The following is a 13,214-nucleotide window of genomic DNA, read 5'->3' as shown; positions in this document are numbered from 1 at the left end:
CAATGTAAATTAATTTTATGATCTGTAAACTGACTTGTTCTGTGTCAAAGTAGCTGAATATGCAACAATTAATTAATTAATAAATGAACTCATAAATTAACTCTTGAGATCCACCAGTGCAAAACACACAGTGATAAGGGATAAAATGAGAGTTTCTAACTTTCTGTGCTGTTTAGTTTCCCCTAGCTGGCCTTCCTGTGGAAATTTACTAATAAAGAGTTAGCCTACAGAATTAACAGACAGACTATATATCTTTGGGATATTTCAGGGAAAAAGCATTATAATGTTCATATCCCTTACTGCACCATAAATGGAAGTCAACGCAACAGACAATATTGCACTAAGAGAAAATGAGGACTTTGTGCTAGATGTTACAGAAATATTTGCAGAAAATGGCTCATGCAACTACACATTTCATGTTTTGTTCAAGATTTTTGATTACATTCTTCTAAAGCAATGGTCATCAAACTGTGGCCCACTGGCTGCATGCAGCCTGAATCAAGTATTCATATGGCCTCCGGCTCCCACTTGTATTTTATAATAACATTCATCTAGCAACTAGCAACCGAATCCAAAACTGTCAACTAACATTAAGAGCTCCTTAAAGTGTAGTTTTCCTGTTCAGTGACAAACAAAAATGCTTACAGAGTATTAATTTTAGGATGTGTTTGATTTTAATTGGCATTGTGAATTCAGCCTTGAGCTAAGTAAGGTTGGCCACTTATTGCGGGAACAGAGGGTTAAGCAGTGTGGCCTCTGCAGGGTCAAAGGATGTGATAGGGGGAATGTTTTATTGTTTGTCTCACAGGTGAGCTGACTCAGTACTGGTCAGCTGATGTGGTATAAATTTTGACACGGAAGAAATATGGATTCATGAATGCACATTCTAGAGATGGTCTTCAAATGTGATACATATCTGCAGCAAGCGATAAGAAATTTAAGGCAGTAATACAACACAACCAGAAGAATAAAAATAACATTCAAAACATTTAGTAAACATTTGTGATCAGGTCTCATATTGGACAACACATTTAAATTTATGGATATAATCAGTTAATCATCCGCTCACACAGCCAACATGTCAAAACTTCGTCAGGCACTTAATAGTGTCACAATTTTGGGGTCGTTGAAGCTGGCAACAAGTAACATTGGGCACTGGGGGGTTGGGGGGAGGGGGGAGGAAGCTACTAGTAGGTTAGTAACTAGTAAAAACATAGGTACATATATGGCCCAACATGCCTCCTCCCAATGTTTTTATCTACTCTTGCACATAACATTTTGACAACCACTGCTCTGAAGTCATCACCAGCACAGCACAATATTCTACTCAGTATGATTATTCTGTTTATGTAATATTCATGCACTACAGAGAATTTCTTAGTTTTTGTGTAGCTACAAGGTGAATTACTATGTGATGGTCTGTGGCTAAAATCTTACTTATTCTTGCATTAACCTATAATTCTGGAACCATTGATCAATCCAGCAGAAGTTATATCAAACAATACTTTTCCCATATGTCTTGCTATATTTAATTTTAGTACAAGCAATAATCAAGCATTAGAAAAAGAGAGAAATATGAGCTAACAAGAAATATGAGCTAAAAACTTAAAGGAAGGCAGTATATGATAAAACCCATATTACCTATTCTCTTATCACTAATGTTTCATCTAGTAAGTAATTTTGGAATAAAAATAACAACTCACTGAGTAGTATACAGGTATTGAATTGTTGACAGGCACATAAACAAAGACTGAAGACTTTGTTGGTTTTCGGACAAATCCTTTTTTGAACTTCAGTACACACACACACATAACTGCATCGTGTCAACTGGAGGTGCAATGCCAGGACCACAGTTCTGCAGGTCAACTTTGGTGAGAGTTTGTGCCGGATGGAGTTGGTGAGGACAAAGAGGAGGAGGGGAGTGGGAGGAATGGGTGGGGATGGGTGGCTGACAGGTCACATGAAGGCAGTAGGTGCTTCAGTTTTTGCACAACCTTTTGTGTGGACATGACTACCAAATGGCTGTCCATCCAAATAAATGACCACAAATAAACTGTGGCCTGAAGCAGAGTTGACTGCCCAGTGATGGAGCACACTGCTGAGCAATTTCAATGGCTGCTTCACATACAGAGCCATCTGGGCCCTTTTCCCCAGCTTTTTTGAACGACATACATTAGGTTTATCCTTGCAACACATCCTTTGTTCTCTTAATCCTTCTAGTCTCAATCTCTGTTAATCCCATGCACTCCACCAATCTACACCCCATCCCAGAGCCTCCAATTCGCTCATCTTGCATCCACACCCTTTTTCCCACAGCCTTACCTTCCTCTGTTCTGTCACCCCCCTCCCAATGCACTCCCTCTCTCCAATGTCACCATGTCGTGCTTGGACTTACTGGTGCCTGTGTATTGCAGTCCCAGCCCATGCACCTACTGCCTCTCCCTCCTGTATTTCTACACCTACACCAACTGCCTTCATCCAAGCCACTGGCAACCCTTCCCCAATCCTCCCTCCAACTCATCATCCCATTTCTCCCTCGTCCATTCCACCCAAAACCACTTCTCTTCCCAGTCTACATGCAGAACTTCAGTCTGGCTTTGTACATTTAGCTGGTATAACATAGATGTATAGGTTTTGGTGTGTGTGTGTGTGTGTGTGTGTGTGTGTGTGTGTGTGTGTGTGTGTGTGTGTGTGTGTGTGTGCATGTTTAGTACTAAATTATTTAAATTCTGCCAGAACTTTCCATATCATATTCATATTTCTGTTGGTGGTAGAGTGGTTTAAACATGGCATTACACCACAGTAAGACTAGCAACTGTCAAGTCCCAAAGCTATAGAAATAGGACCTTCTACACAACATTTTGATTAGGGGACATGATACCACTCTTACTGATTGCAGCAGCTATGATTTCAAACCTGTAATGACACACTCTTTACAATTATAAGTTTCCATAACCTTATGCTAATGCTAGCCCTTACTGTTAAAATAAAGAAACATACCTGGATTCATAGTGATGAATATGCCACAAGTTTTAACAAGACTGATGTCACACCCTTCAAAGACAAATCTTTTGGCCCCTTGTGACAATGATGAGAGGATAGACAAAATCTGTTGTGCAACCACAGACAAAACCTCAATGTTGATGCGATTAAATTCGTCAAAACAACCCCATGCACCAGTCTGTGCAAGTCCTAAGGTAGAATGAAAACAGAAACATGTTTCACATATGGCACTGGTTTATAAATCTTTCTTAATATAGCTCTAATTTATTTTGTGGTTACACAATAAAACATTAGTGAAACTTTACATAAATAATTATCAGTTCCAAGGGAGAAAAGAAGGGGCAGGGCACAATTAAAATATGATTAACCTCCAAACCTGCAATGTCACAAATATTATGTCTGCAAAATGATTAGACAGAATTACTGGGGAGTAATTAACTTTGGGATGTGAAATTTTAGTACTGCTGATAGACATGTATAAAAGTAAATTAAAATTTGGACAGTTTCATGTACTTTTATATATGTCTACTGTCAGTGCTAAAAATTTTATCTCACAATTTTACAGTTTTCTCAGCTGAATTTTTCTTATGGCACAGTAACTAGCAGATTTACCTGATTAAACACAGTATGAACATTTATTCTGCATTTTGACAGTCTAAATTCAGAGCATACATTAAAAATGGAGACAGTCTTTCATTCACATAATATTGAGCTTTATGTGCGGACAGGGTGATTTTACTAGTAAAAAGCAGTTCAGCATGAATGATGATAATTAAACATCTGGGGACAATGCCATGAGGAGACAATAATGTTTGTATGTATACGTTTACATTAGTTCTGAAGCAGGGCAGCATTCACAATCTTTGTATTGTCCACTTCCCAGTGTTATACATTTGGAGGAGGTTCTCCACATAATTGGTGATGAGGCAATGAACACAAGAAGAACACTGACAAGAAGAAGGGAAATTGCAATAGAACATGTACTGAACATCATGGAATAACTTCCACTGCACTATAGGTAAGCGTAGAAGGTGAAAATTTTAGGGGGAAGACAGAGCCTGGAATATATCCAAAAAAATAACTGAGGATGTAAGGGGCAAGTGCTCTGAGATGAAAAAGTTTATTCAGGAGAGAAAATCATAGTAGGTCACACCAAAACTGTCAGAAGATTGATGGGGGAAAAGTACAGAGAACAACTGTCATTTGCAGCCATCTTGCTTGAGGAACAGGATAATAATAATAATAAACTGCATGGAAGACTAATGCCTGGTAAAATAAACATAAAAAACAGAGTTGTGGCTTCTACGGTTTGTTTTATCAGATACAATCATATGAAATTTGAGGTATCTTTTCTCTTCATCCTTGTTCTCTGCAGGAGGAGCTTGTGTTCATAAGTGGTGAAAATTCAGTGTACATTTTTAAAATGTCTTCATTCGAACATGCTCTCAACAGTAAATGGAAATAAAAGCAATTTCTTATCACTATTTTTTTAATTTTATTTTTATTTAATTGTCTTTTAATAAAACATGCTTACAATATTAACAATACCTTCAACAAAACAAGCATTTTCTTACCGGCAAAGGAACAGGATAATCTGAGCAAGGCTGACAAACATACAAATCCAGCAACATGTGGTTCAATGTGTAACTTTTAGAAATATGTTCTACTTGTATCTTATTAGCACTTCTTCTTCAATAAAATGCAGAAAACCACAAAAGAAAGAATAATATTGGAACTGAAAATGAAGTCATTCCAAATTCTGTAACATGTAACAAATACCATTCTCATATAGAAACATGCCAACATTCAGATTCCAAATTTCAGATGCCAGAGTATTTGTAACTAGTTGCTAATAATCAGAAGAACAAATTTGAGCCAATTCAAGTAATTGAAGTGTGTAAAAAAATTAAATTCTAATAGTTAAAATGCAGTATTAAACAAATTTGAAGATGACATGGGTTATCCAAACAATGAATGAGAAACGTTTTGACATTTGCTAATGTTTGTGCTGCTCTTTCTGTTTGAAGCTACCTAATGTAAGATTCAAGTGGAAATATGCTGCCAATAATGAACCCCAACTGCTGCTCCCAGCCACCCCACACATATTCCATAAGAGGACTGTTGTCAGTCAGCTACAAGCAAGACGTGGAGTATAGCAACCGTTTATCACTTTTTATTACGTATATAGTTGCTGTATTTGATAATGTAATGAGAGCAGTTTTAAGGTGTCTTTGGAGAACCTTTGGTGAGTCTTAGGTTCAGTTAATGGTAGTCACTTTAGTAATATCAAGAAGTTTAGGATAAAGCAGAATATATACTTATTTTAAAATGTTGAGGTTTGGCTAGTATTTTCAATAAAACAATGGCAGTTACTGAAAAATGTTTGTGTGTTATGGTCAATTACATCAAATCACATTCAGTGGGTGACCTAAGGTCATTAGATAGTTATCTGGATGAGTTTTGTTTTATGAGGGTCTAAATAATTGTGTTGAAATGATAAAAGAAGTCTGAAAATTTGTCTTAACCAGGGAATCTTGGGAGGGGCAATATGACTACCATTTCTTACAAAAAGGGGGAATATTGCAATTAAGTTACAAAATTAATGCAATATAAAAATAATAACATTAGCAACTTACCAGAGAACATGCGTCCCATACTCCTATAGTCCAAGCCTTCTGAACAATTCACAACAATGACATAACTGCCCAGACCTTTTCCCAAATCCTTCACAGTCTCTGTTTTTCCTGTGCCAGCAGGTCCCTTTGGACTTCCACCACGATGAAGATGTAATGCTGTAGTTAATGTGATGTAGCACCTGCAAAAAAATTTTCTTTCATCCATAACCATGAAAACAACTTTGAGAAGAAAGTAGTTGAAACTATTTCATCTTTTTTCTCCGCCCTTCCACCCCCAGGGTTGGTATTTCCCTTTCACTAAAAAATTATGTAAGATAGTAACTTTCTCCACAGTGTTATGAGAAATAACTTAGTACCAGTACAAGTCACAGTAACACTGCTGCAGTTACATTTCCTGTATTTGTCCCATATTTTAAAATAATCATTCCTGTTAACTATTGGTAATTTGAAAGAACATATGATTTTATGTTCTTGTCTGTGTCAAATGGAATGTAGTTGCCACTAGTCTGGAAATTCAATCCCCATCCTGGAAAACAGATTCTTTCACAGAAAATGAAATGAGAATTAATACTCTGATTTTCAGTATATTTTAAAATTAAGAGAATTGTATCAGTGACACAGAATTAATGCTGAGAGGTAAAATTAAGTAACCAGGAGACAAAGCTGGCAATGTAACTTCGTTGATGAACATGCCATGGAACGGTATTCCAATGAATAGAATTGCAGTTCTCGATTACAATTAGAACAGCCACCAGAGTGCATTAGTTTGTTCATATTTAGTGTTGTTACAAGGCCTGATAGGGTAAATAATAGGCATGGACAGCAACAGATATTGAATGGCAACTGTGAAGGACACGGAGGTGCTGCATACTTGTTTGAGACAGCATTGTCAGCATGCGACACGATTTGGAAAGTTTCTCATTTTGGGTCTCCATATGCCCGGCTAACTGATTAGTATGATATATAGATTTGTGGGGCATTTAGATGTCATAGTAGCCCAATGTTGAAATGCATGGGAATGTAAGGGACAGAAATACTTATTGTGATGGTTATTATTGTAACCCTTTCATATCTGTGACTGCATCCAAGACCAAGTAATGGACTCCTGCAACATTCTACGCCATCCCACATCATTGGCCAGAGACTAGCAGCAGCCACACTACGAAATTACCATCCGAGCATAGGTAACACCACAACAAAAATGACTGTGTGAAATTGTGCCATGATGGGGAATGGACCCCTGACAAATGGCACTGCACTGTGTTCAATGTTAAACTGGGATTCTGTGCCACCCCAGAAGAACATAATCAATGAGTATAATGGCATCCTGGGAAGAGGTACCTTTCTTTCAGTGTTTTGGAGAGACACAATGGTGTGTTACTCCTGCAATCATAGTTTGGGGAGCCAGCAGGTACGACTTAGGTCACACCTAGTGGAGATTCAAGGAATTCTGACAGCATTATGGTATGTCACGGACATCCTGCATCCTCATGATACATGTCTATATGAACTGTCTGCATTACGTTTAGATACTCCTGTGGCCAGCAACATCCCTAGTTCTGTCGGTGTTAGAATGTGTGTGGGATGGTGACTCCATCCCAGTGTCAGTCCCTAGGATATAAAGGATCAGTTACGACAGAAAGCTAACTTGCCTTAGGAGAGGATATTATGGCTTTATAGCTCCCTTCCCAACCAAATCTGTCCAGGTGTCCAGGCTGAAGGGATGTAACATCATATTGCCAACTTCTTTGTGAATCTGACTTAAATGTGTAATCACTGAAATAACATCACGTTCTTCTCAACCTGTGAAGCTTATTTAATTTCCTCCTCTAGTTATGGATGCTTCACTTTTTTGTCAGGCAGTGTATAATATTTGACATTCTTAGAGCTGAAGACAGATGAGTATTCCACTCCAATTTTTACATTTCAGCACAATGAATAAAACAAAGAAGTGACATGGTAACAGTAATTGCTACATTCAAAACTAAGGAGTGCAGATACAAATTAAAAAACTGTGTTGGCCAGAAAGATTAGCAAGGAAAACGAGTAAAGAAAAATGTATGAAATGGTCTTAATTATCTAACAAGAAAATCTGTGTAATCTTTTGAGAGTTCTTTACAATACTGACGTGGGAGCTTGATTTTGCTCAGTTTTTATTAATTTATGGTGGTATATATCTCAGTTACTGTTATTTAATGGGACTTTCTACAATGCAGTTAATTTTTAAGAGTAACACTGTTTATATATTATTATTTACAGAAAGTAAAATCTACAAAAAATAACTGAAAAGCAACTGATCCATAGTTACAAAGGCAGTACATAAGTTGCGATGAAAGAAAACAAGTACATAGGCTAAACTATGGTGCTAATAATGCACATAAAAAGACCCAACAATACAATTTCAAAGAAAAATTAAGAATCAACTAAAGAAGCTGAACAATTTCACAGTGAAATTAAAGAACAACTACAGAACACACATTTACTATTGACAGAAGCTGGAAAGAAATATCTCGCATGTATGAAGCCAAAGGCACCATGGTCAAGAGGACAGCCAAAAATTCATGAAGAATGTAACATAATACCCCGTGGTAAATTCTATAAATAGAGCAGCACACAAACTGTCTCAGAAATTGAATAAAATAATGAAAAAATATACATATGAAGCAACATATTCTATAAAAGCAGCATGATACTATCTGAAAAACAAAAAGCCAAAAAACTCCCCAAACATGCTGAGTGTTTATTCCTTGACTTTACCAGACATTCCTGAAACATACCCATACAAGAAACTGTAAGAGTAATCCAAAATAACCTTATGAAACTAAAAAATTTACATCCACAGAGACTGCTGCTCTCATGAACTCCTCTAGATAATCATAAATCACAACCCTTTACTTTTAATGGCATAATTTTCAATCAGCGTGATGCCCTAGCAATGGGATCACGTACATGGTACCTGATCTCATACCTGACATACACGAAAATCATTTGCAACAAAAATTATTTATCAGCCAAGAACACCACGCAAAGAAAAGTGAATTTTATAGGAAATATGTAGATGACACACTATGCCAAAGACATTAACAGTGTAGTGCTTCGAGAATTTCCAAGCAAATGTGGACGCGGCAGCCGAACGGCAGCTGACAAGTACCTGCTGTAAAATCCATAGAGTTTCAGTGTATGAGTAGAGAAGAGCCTGTGCTATTCTTTGCTGGTTTAGTGACTATGATGACTATTACGAACAAATGAAGAAATGAGATTAAACTTTTAAGTAATTCGTGTGTTGGACTTGCTAGAAGGAAGACACCAACCCTGTTGTAGATGTATCTTAATAGAGTCTAATGTTTGACAACTTGGTTGACTCGCATGAGATCGAATATTAATATGATAAATGGTGAATTTGCTTTTTGTGGAAGTTGAAATATATCATGACTGAACTAAAAGTATTCTTCGAGTACCCAATTATTTCAAGAGTAGAGAGAGAATCTGATAAATTTCCTTAACCAGCATTATTCTTCAGAGAAGAAGTTTTTGGAGTTTGACGTGATCAGCTATCCAGAGAAGAAGATTGGCTGTGCATACTAAGTAGGCCAACCTATGGGAGAGAGGTGGGAAGTGTGCAAATCATGTCCACATCGCTTCTTGTTGTCTAAAGTGTTAGAACATGGAGACCATGACAGGACCCGAAAAAAAGGGAATTAGAGACAAAAATGAGAGAAGCAGATGTTGCATGTTGTCATAGCAACAGAGTATAACAAGACAAGAAAACCGTTACGAGAAACTTGATTTCGCCCATTTCGCCCAGAAATCAAATCAAAAGGAGATTTTGTGAATGTAGCAAAGGGAAAGACGTAAGGAAGTAATAACATTAAAAGAATGGAAAGAAGACCTTGATGTATTAGACTAAGAAGAGATACAACAAGAATAATTAAACTAAGAAGATCTAGTGTGGGGAGTATACTGCTCTCACACACATCGCCGCGACGCTGACACTGAAACCAACAACCGACGCCACCCACACCATTTGCTGTTCACCGGTGCTGATTCTACATTGCGCTGATGCCAACGTGGAAACCAGCGACCAATGACACTGGCACAATTTGTTGTTCACTGGTGCTGATTCCACACCCACTCACCAATGCAGCACCAGGTGAGGGTAAAACAATAATTGTTTGAGTATAAAGCTGAAGAAACTATTCAATAGACCGTATTTGTGTACTTATTACGTTTAGAATTATTTTTTAAATGCTTACTAGTCTAAAATTGGTAAAACCATGGAAAACGTACAGTTAGCTGGAGAAACTTCAGAACCAGCCATGGCTATGAGAATCAGTAGAGAAATGCCAGACCGGGCTGAGTTATCAAATTTAATTAAAGCATAAAGTGCAACTTCAAATACTCAAATTGCAACTTTAAGTGAAAAACTAGGTGCCCACAGGGCAGATTCAGTGACTTTAAGAAAGGAATTAAATGAAACTTCAAATTCTACATTAAATGCTCACAATGAAATTTTAAGGAAAGCAATAGGTTTGGTACATTCTAGTTTAAATGCTCAAAGTGAAGTTCTAAATGATCAGATTAAAACCCTGAATATTCAAAGAAAACATATAGGTTTACTAGAGACTGAATTTGGCACAATACATGGTAAAGTTGAAAATTTGAAATTTTTAGATTTAAAGAAAGAATTAATGACTACTTTAAACCTTCATGTAAATCAACTATTCACTGACTTTAGTCAGAGACAGAAAGATCAAATCCAAGATTTAGCAACAAGGTTAGATTTTGATATTGAGGGAAAATGTAATAAGGTAGACACTGAAATCGATGAAAAATTAGGATCATTTGGAAATGTGTGTAATGTTGAGCTCGATATCGTAAAGCAGAGATTACATACTGTAAGAGAGAGTGTTGATAAGCAAGAGAAGTTGATACCAATTATCCAATCGCAAATTACAAGTTTGAATACACGAGTAGATACTCTAGAAAGAAATTTCAGAGAGAAACTAGCGAACTCTGACGTTATAAATATACATAGTTTGGAGGAACAGGTAGAAGAATTTATAGATCGAAAAGTTTCCAAGAAAGTAACATCCAGGAATGTATCTCCTATTTTATCTTCTGAACTTAGTGATAGCAAGAGAGGTATGGATGATCTATGGAGAGAATTCAAAGTTATCCTAGATAAATTAGACATGAAGATGATTTCTCCTAACGTGATAGTGAAGAGATGGCTGCTCTACAATGGGGGGCCGATTCAGGATTATCCAGGCAATTCCCTAAGTTTAAGCCGGACGGGGATGTATATCCAACTCACTCTTGAAAAGATTCAATCAAACTTTGCCAAAGAACTGGGAAGATTCTGAGAAAATTGAATTTGCTAAGGGGTATCTTTTAGGGGAAGGTTCAGCACGGGATATTGTAAATACTGGGAACTTTTTTTCTTGGGAAGACTTCCAGAGGAAATTTAAAGAGAAATACTGGTTGGCTAGTGCACAAGAGAATGAGAACATATTTTGACTGGCACTTAATATGGGTGAAGTATTTAGATAAACTGATGGAGAAAGAGAGATTGGTTAGAATTATAATTAGACATTTACCCATCTATGCAAGAAAAGACATATTGTGTAGACGCTGGCAAACAGTTAAAAAATTGTATCTTTCATTGATGCTCTAGATTCAATAAATAAAAATAGTAATGAAACTCTACATCATGGGGAAAATCCAAACAACATCTACATCTACATTTATACTCCGCAAGCCACCCAATGGTGTGTGGCGGAGGGCACTTTGCATGCCATTGTCATTACCTCCCTTTCCTGTTCCAGTCACGATGGTTCGTGGGAAGAACGACTGCCGGAAAGCCTCCATGCGCACTCAAATCTCTCTAATTTCACACTCTTCGGGGGGTATAAGTAGGGGGAAGAAATATATTCGATACCTCATCCACAAACGCACCCTCTCGAAACCTAGACATCAAGCTACACTGCGATGCAGAGTGCCTCTCTTGCAGAGTCTGCCATTTGAGTTTACTAAACATCTCCGTGACGCTATCACGCTTACCAAATAACCATGTGACGAAATGCACCACTCTTCTTTGGATCTTCTCTATCTCCTCTGTCAACCCGACCAGGTACGGATCCCACACTGATGAGCAATACTCAAGTATAGGTCAAACGGGTGTTTTGTAAGCCACCTCCTTTAGATGGACTACATTTTCTAAGGACTCTCCCAATGAATCTCAACCTGCCACCCGCCTTACCAATAATTAATTTTATATGTTCATTTCACTTCAAATCGTTCCGTACGCATACTCCCAGATATTTTACAGAAGTAACTGCTACCTATGTTTGAATAAAAGATCCTTCTTTCTATGTATTCGCAATAAATAACATTTGTCTCTGTTAAGTGTCAGTTGCCACAGCCTGCACCAAGTGCCTATCCGCAGCAGATCTTCCTTCATTTCGCTGCAATTTTCTAATGCTGCAACTTCTCTGCATACTACAGCATCATCCATGAAACGCTGCATGGAACTTCCGACACTATCTACTAGGTTATTTATATATATTGTGAAAAGCAATGGTCCCATAACACTCCCCTGTGGCATTCCAGAGGTTACTTTAACGTCTGTAGATGTCTCTCCATTGAGAACAAGATCCTGTGTTCTGTTTGCTAAAAACTCTTCAATCCAGCCACACAGCTGGTCTGATATTCTGTAGGCTCTCACTTTATTTATCAGGCGACAGTGCGGAACTGTATCGAACGCCTTCCGGAAGTCAAGGAAAATGGCATCTACCTGGGAGCCTGTATCTAATATTTTCTGGGTCTCATGAACAAATAAAGCAAGTTGGGTCTCACACGATCGCTGTTTCCGGAATCCATGTTCATTCATACAGAGTAGATTCTGGGTTTCCAAAAACGACATGATACTCGAGCAAATAACATGTTCTAAAATTCTACAACAGATTGATGTCAGAGATATAGGTCTATAGTTTTGCACAACTGCTCGACGACCCTTCCTGAAGACTGGGGCTACCTGTGCTCTTTTCCAATCATTTGGAACCTTCCATTCCTCTAGAGACTTGCGGTACACGGCTGTTAGAAGGGGGGCAAATTGTTGTGCGTACTCTGTGTAGAATCAAATTGGTATCCCATCAGGTCCAGTGGACTTTCCTCTGTTGAGTGATTTCAGATGCTTTTCTATTCCTTGGACACTTATTTCGGTGTCAGCCATTTTTTTGTTTGTGTAAGGATTTAGAGAAGGAACTGCAGTGTGATCTTCCTCTCTGAAACAGCTTTGGAAAAAGGTGGTTAGTACTTCAGCTTTATGCGTGTCATCCTCTGTTTCAATGCCATCATCGTCCCGGAGTGTCTGGATATGCTGTTTCAAGCCACTTACTGATTTAACATAAGACCAGAACTTCCTAGGATTTTCTGTCAAGTCGGTACATAGAATTTTACTTTCGAATTCACTGAACGCTTCACGCATAGCTCTCCTTACACTACCTTTGACATCGTTTAGCTTCTGCTTCTCTGAGAGGTTTTGGCTGCATTTAAACTTGCAGTGAAGCTCTCTTT

General features: G+C 37.8%; 1 protein-coding gene across 1 annotated transcript in view; it reads right to left on the bottom strand.

Moving 5' to 3' along the window:
- The window catches only part of LOC126278873 (dynein axonemal heavy chain 2), a 914,655-nt gene that overhangs the window by 489,444 nt on the left and 411,997 nt on the right, over positions 1–13,214 (bottom strand). The window contains 2 exon segments of the mRNA XM_049979148.1: positions 3,001–3,192; positions 5,640–5,818. Coding sequence (XP_049835105.1) covers positions 3,001–3,192; positions 5,640–5,818 — 371 coding nt within the window.

The sequence above is a fragment of the Schistocerca gregaria genome, chromosome 6, assembly GCF_023897955.1.
Source record: "Schistocerca gregaria isolate iqSchGreg1 chromosome 6, iqSchGreg1.2, whole genome shotgun sequence".
Taxonomy (NCBI): Eukaryota; Metazoa; Arthropoda; class Insecta; order Orthoptera; family Acrididae; genus Schistocerca; species Schistocerca gregaria.
Note: the sequence above shows the minus strand (reverse complement) of the source record. Positions and strands in the feature narration are given on the sequence as shown.